The following is a 5,696-nucleotide window of genomic DNA, read 5'->3' as shown; positions in this document are numbered from 1 at the left end:
ATTTACCTTCAAATTTTTCAGAAATCAAACATAGTCGAGAAAATTTTATTATATTGATTTCATCATATAATTTTAAATTTTAGCTATTTATATATATATATATATATATATATATATATATATATATATATATATATATATATATATAAACCATTAAATAAAGTATAAAATAAAAACAAAATTCAAATAAGAATAAATACATCCAAATGCAAACATAAACAATATCTAAATCCAATGATAAAATATAAAAATTCTAGAACTAATAGTTGTCTGTAGATTTTTGGTGTTTTTTTAATGAAAATTAATTCGATTATTATTATTAATTTAATGATAAAAAAAGGAAAAAATGGTTATTTATAGCTATAAAAAATTTAATTAATTTTTATTCTAAATATTGAAAAAATTATGGCAATGGGGAGTGTGCACAACACATCCTGAGGACAATATGGGAAAAAGTTGACTAGAAATTTATTACTGTCCAGAAATATTTGGGGCCTTTTCCCTTCCTGTTTTTCTTTGTGGGAAGCAAGCAAAGCCCAAGAGAGAAGGAAGGGAAAACCAGAGAAAACTGCTGCTCAGAACTCCAACCATTTCTTTCGTCTAATCCCCATTCCAGGTGCTCTCTCTACCCCATTGCGGTTTGGATCCGAAGGGGCTTTTTTTTTATTATTATTTATTTTATTTTTTGGGTCTTTGATTCATTCACAAGACCACATGAACTGGAAATCTGTGTCTGTTTTCCTTTTCTTTTCTGTTTTTTTGGGTGGGAAGGTAACTAGGTTTGGGAATTGAAATGGGTTTTGATTCTTTTTGTGTTCGGTTCATTTCATGATACAGATGAAATCCCTTTCTTTTTCTTATTATTTTGTAATTGGGTTTTGGAATTCAAATGGGTTTTGGTTATTTTTGTGTTTGATTCATTGATAACGCCACTTTGACTTGAAATTTCACTCTCTTTTGGGTTTTGGAATTCGGTGGGTTTTGATTCTTTTTGTCTTTGCTTTATGCATAAAACCACATCACTCCCTTTTTCCTTTCTTCTTTTTGGGCTTGTCCAATGCATCAGGTTGAGTAAAGGGTACAGGAAAGCCATGAAATTGAATAGAATGTTTGAATTGTATATCACAAAGAACAAATCCTAATTTTCTGGAATTAGGGTCTTCAAAAATGGAATTAGGGATTTGAAAAATGGAAACCCTCTGGTTTTTGGTTTATTTCTTTAATATTTTACTTTATTTTAGTTTTTGTGCATTTTTAAGAAAACCATTAGATATTATTGGAATAGTTGAACCTGTATACGCCAAAACACAACCCTAATTTTCTGTGCTTTGGTTGGGAAGCCTGAAAAAATCACATGTTTCTACTTATTAGTTGATTGTTTAGTTTTTATTGGGGGGAGTGGTCTGGATTCTTTGGTGTTTGCCAGTTATTATCCGTTGGGTTGGAATATTATTGTTTTATGAGCTCTATATTCTCAGTACCAAATGGTTCAGATTATAGGTCTTGTTAATTGACATGAATTCAAGCTTTTTATAAATGATTTGTATATTTCATATGTACCCTTTTGACATGACCTCAAAATTTTAAATAATTGATTTTTTATTTTTTTTTTGCCCATATTGCCTCTCACTATTCACTATTAATGGCGGTGGTGAAAATGGTACATATGCTCACAAACACCGTATTTTTTAGAGAAAGCGTATGGAGTAATTGAGAAGTTAAGAGACAGGATATTAGGAGATAGAGTGAGAGAGGAGGAAAGGGATTTGGGTTTGTCGTCCATCTCTCTGAGTATTTCACCTAGTGATTTTAAGATTGACTAGATGATAGCTCAAAGTATATTCTTTAACATCACCATGGAGATTTTCTGTAGATTTGATAACTCATATTTAGAATTAACAACACTCCTAAACATTGAAAACTTAAAGCAGAAATATTCATCCTGTGACCTGATAATTAAATAACTAGTAATTATTCTTTAATCCTTTGTATTTCTTTGGTTTTAGACAGTTTTGCTTTGCTAGTTTTTGTTTTGATCTTACTGTGAACTGAAGGTTTCTTAATTCATGCAAATGTAACAAGAAGTAGGGACTCGGGACCTTATTCCAAGAAACTCAGATGAAAGAAAAGTTTTGATTCTCTCTCTCTCTCTCTCTCTCTCACACACACACACACACACATATTCAGACACCAAATATTTGCAGAATGTTGGTAGAAGCATTAAGGCTACTTGTGACCTATATGGTAACCAAATAAGGTTAAAGTACCTCAAAAATAGAAAAGTTTCTGAAATTTCCTATTAGGTTGCTTTGCAACTTAAGAAAATGCTTCTAATTAAATTAAATTTCAATTGGTTACTACTTAGACTAACTAATTAAATTAAAATGCTTCTAATCTGCTCAAATATAGAAAGTACTACAGCTATACAGCTAAACTCTATTTTCCCCTTGTAGTGGATGTCTTGAGCAGATTGATTGAGAGCACTAAAGGGGTTGGGAGATCATGTACCTCCAATTTGCCTATGGTACTGTTTTTTTCTTTTTTTGAAAGAGGAGAAAGTGGCAAGAAATCTCATGGTTAATAGTTTAGAGGAGTTGGTACAATGCATAATGAAGGCATTAGTATAGACCGTTTGGGAGCAGTAGGGCTCATTTTCTCTGAGTCGAAGAATATAGATGGAAGGCTCTTTCCCTTCTTAGAAGTCCATAGAGAAGCTAGTTGTATTCTGTGCTTTAAAATTCTAGTAGAAGGGGACTTGTGTAGAATCATCAGGTAAAGTTCTGATAACACTTTATGTTCTCAGAATCTAACTTTAATATAGGATGGATGAGAATCTTGCTTGTAGAGTGGACAAAATCTGTAAATGGGTTCTGCAATCTGATGGTGAAGAATTGATTTTTTTGGTTAAAATGAGATGACACATACAAAAATTCTTTTTGTATGAGAGAAGGTCAAAGGATTTTGTTTTGGCATGATGTCTGATGTGGAGAAGGCTGTGAAAATTACCTGCATTTGTTTGCTTTTGCAAAAAAAACAAGCAGTTGTGGCTTGGGGTTACTTGGAGACCACAGAAAAGGGAAAATTTACAATACATGTTTGTTTAGGGACGTACAGGATTGGTAATTGACGTTTGTGATTGCCATTTTCTGAAGAAATTTGGAATTATGGTTTGGAGAGGATAGAGAGGGTGATTTCAAATGGCAGGCTTCTAAGAGTTGGGTTTCTTTATGAGGTCATGTTATAAAACTTTTCTGGGAGAGGGGATGAGATTTCCTTGGAGACTGGTTTGCTGTTCTATAACTCCTAAAGTTGCATCGTTACTGTGAATGCCAGAGCTGGGAAAGATATTGACAACTGATCAACTACTCAGAAAGTGTATTTAGCATTGTTCCTGAGGAGTGATGGGGAGATAGTTGATTGTCTCCAATTAAACTCTGCTACCACCTTGGAGCTGTGGGTTTTTCCTGTTTTCATTGTGTGGATTTTATAGGATATGTGAACTTGTGAATATGTGGGCTGGTCATAGAGGATCTTTGCAAGCAAACGCATTCTGCTGGTATGAAGTGCAGCCTTGTTGTTTCTCATATGCTGCATATGGAAAGATCAAAATATGGTTCTTTAAGATAGATTTTCTTTGCATGACTACTTGCTGTACTCATTTTGGTAGATCCTTTGTAGATTATTCAGATAAGCTATCTTTTAGGTGCTAAAGTTGTCCATGGCATGAGGAACTTTTTGTCCTAAAGTTTCTGCTAAACCATGTAATCGTTTATGTTTGAATCATGGAAATAGTTTTCATTTTGGAGTATGCCATGTCTTTGCTTAATTATGCCATAGATTATTAACTTCTTTTTTGTTCTTTATCAATGCATCTAAAAGTATTCTATGCAAATTCTTTCTTCTTTGTTGATAGTTGAGAGAAGTAAGCAATGGACTTTTTCTTTAAGGGACTGAACACGGATGCATCTGAATGTCCTTTTGATGAGCAGGACATTCAGAAATGCCCATTCTTAAGAAACATCAACAAACCCACCAGCTTTTCCTTCACTTCATCAAATTTCTCCATTCCCGTGAGTTGTTATTCTCTTTTGTTCTCTCTGCCTTTTTCTTCTTGATTTTGTATAGTCTTTTCCCCATACTAATGCTAGAACTGCTATATGATATGGTAGTTGAATTTGTTTGTTGTCTTCTGTAATACGAGAAAACCCCGGTGCTATCTTTTGTCTCATCAGGTGCGAGGAGCCAGAGGTCCAATTTTCGAAGATGGCCCCAATTTTGATATGGCATTTAAGCTCTTTCATGGGAAGGATGGGGTTGTCCCACTCTCAGGGAGGTCTAGCTTTCATAATGAAAATTTGGTTCCAGAGCCCGTAGCCTTGTTTAACCCCTTGGCAGCTAAAGCTGCAACCATCAGTCTGTCAGCATTTGGACCTGGAGGGCCATTCAGCTTTGATTTCTTCTCTGAGAAATGGAAGAACCAGAAAAGGAAATCTGAATCATCTAACAAGAAACAATCCTCTTCTAAGGTACCTAACCTTTATTTTTTAGGACCTAGCATACTATTTAATTTAGAAAAATGTAGCCATTTCAGTGGAAAAAGTAAAAATAGTTGTAAATGGTGTTTGTGAACAAATTGTTGAAGTGCAACAATGTTGTTCTTAAGCCAAAGGATGGGTCATCCTCAAATGATGGTGACTCAAATGTCATAAAAGCTTTGGTCTACTGTTACTAGATACTAATTGGTTGTACTCCTTGAATAAAAGGTCATGTTCGGGTTTCGTGATATAAATTTAACTCACTCTTCTCAGGTACAAGCCCCTACTTACAGAATGTTTATTTCCTTTCAGGGAGGAGACTCATCCAAACATGAAGCCATGGGAAATGAGTGGTTGAAGACTGGAAATTGCCCGATTGCCAAGTCTTACAGAGCAGTGAGCCATGTGCTTCCACTTGTGACAAAGGCTCTTCAGCCACCACCGGGCATGAAGCTCAAATGCCCACCAGCAATAGTTGCTGCTAGAGCGGCCCTTGCTCGGACTGCCCTTGTCAAGAACCTGCGCCCCCAACCGCTCCCTGCAAAGATGCTCGTGATTGCAATGCTGGGCATGGCAGCTAATGTGCCCTTAGGCATATGGAGGGAGCACACCCGGAAGTTCTCACCATCATGGTTCGCAGCGGTCCATGCAGCAGTGCCATTCATAGCCATGCTTCGAAAATCCGTCCTGATGCCTAAAACCGCCATGGCTTTGACAATTGGAGCCTCCATCCTGGGCCAGGTCATCGGGTCAAGAGCCGAGCGCCACAGGCTGAAATCAGTGGTGGAAAGGGAAAGGCTGGGCGCCACAGCAGCAGCAGCCACCGGGGCCATTGGCATGGGAGGTGGTCATTGTGGCGCAGAAGGGACAATGTGGGATCCTCTGGCTATCAAGGGGGCTTCTGGGCCTGGTTCTTCCTCAGCCAATGTGTGTTTCTGAGATCAAACTGGTGAGTGTTGAGTATGAAAAGGAATAAGAAATGGAGATTTAAGTGTTTTTTAATTCTATATATGAAATCTGGTGTATGAGATGAAGATGATGATACTCAAAAAGTTATGGAGAAGCAGAAAGGCTTCTTTTTCTTCATGACAACAACTATGATCTTATGGTATTTGTCATATAAATTACTAAATGAAAGGATGCTGGGTTTTATGCATGCTA

General features: G+C 36.3%; 1 protein-coding gene across 1 annotated transcript; it reads left to right on the top strand.

The window, feature by feature from the left end:
• Window positions 1-492: 492 nt before the first annotated feature.
• Window positions 493-5,696, top strand: LOC117933107. The gene is made up of 4 exons (XM_034854498.1): window positions 493-616; window positions 3,914-4,070; window positions 4,233-4,526; window positions 4,848-5,696. The coding sequence occupies exons 2-4, from the start codon at window positions 3,930-3,932 to the stop codon at window positions 5,472-5,474; spliced, it is 1,062 nt and encodes a 353-aa protein (XP_034710389.1). The 5' UTR covers window positions 493-616; window positions 3,914-3,929; the 3' UTR covers window positions 5,475-5,696.

This window comes from Vitis riparia, chromosome 2 (assembly GCF_004353265.1).
Source record: "Vitis riparia cultivar Riparia Gloire de Montpellier isolate 1030 chromosome 2, EGFV_Vit.rip_1.0, whole genome shotgun sequence".
Lineage (NCBI taxonomy): Eukaryota > Viridiplantae > Streptophyta > Magnoliopsida > Vitales > Vitaceae > Vitis > Vitis riparia.
Note: the sequence above shows the minus strand (reverse complement) of the source record. Positions and strands in the feature narration are given on the sequence as shown.

What these genes read in the sequence shown, in the direction of transcription:
- LOC117933107 (XM_034854498.1), top strand. Translation starts at nt 3,930, where the DNA reads ATGGACTTTTTCTTTAAGGGACTGAACACGGATGCATCTGAATGTCCT. An exon ending in CATCAAATTTCTCCATTCCC is followed by an intron (nt 4,071 to 4,232) that starts GTGAGTTGTTAT and finishes TTGTCTCATCAG; the next exon opens with GTGCGAGGAGCCAGAGGTCC. An exon ending in AGAAACAATCCTCTTCTAAG is followed by an intron (nt 4,527 to 4,847) that starts GTACCTAACCTT and finishes ATTTCCTTTCAG; the next exon opens with GGAGGAGACTCATCCAAACA.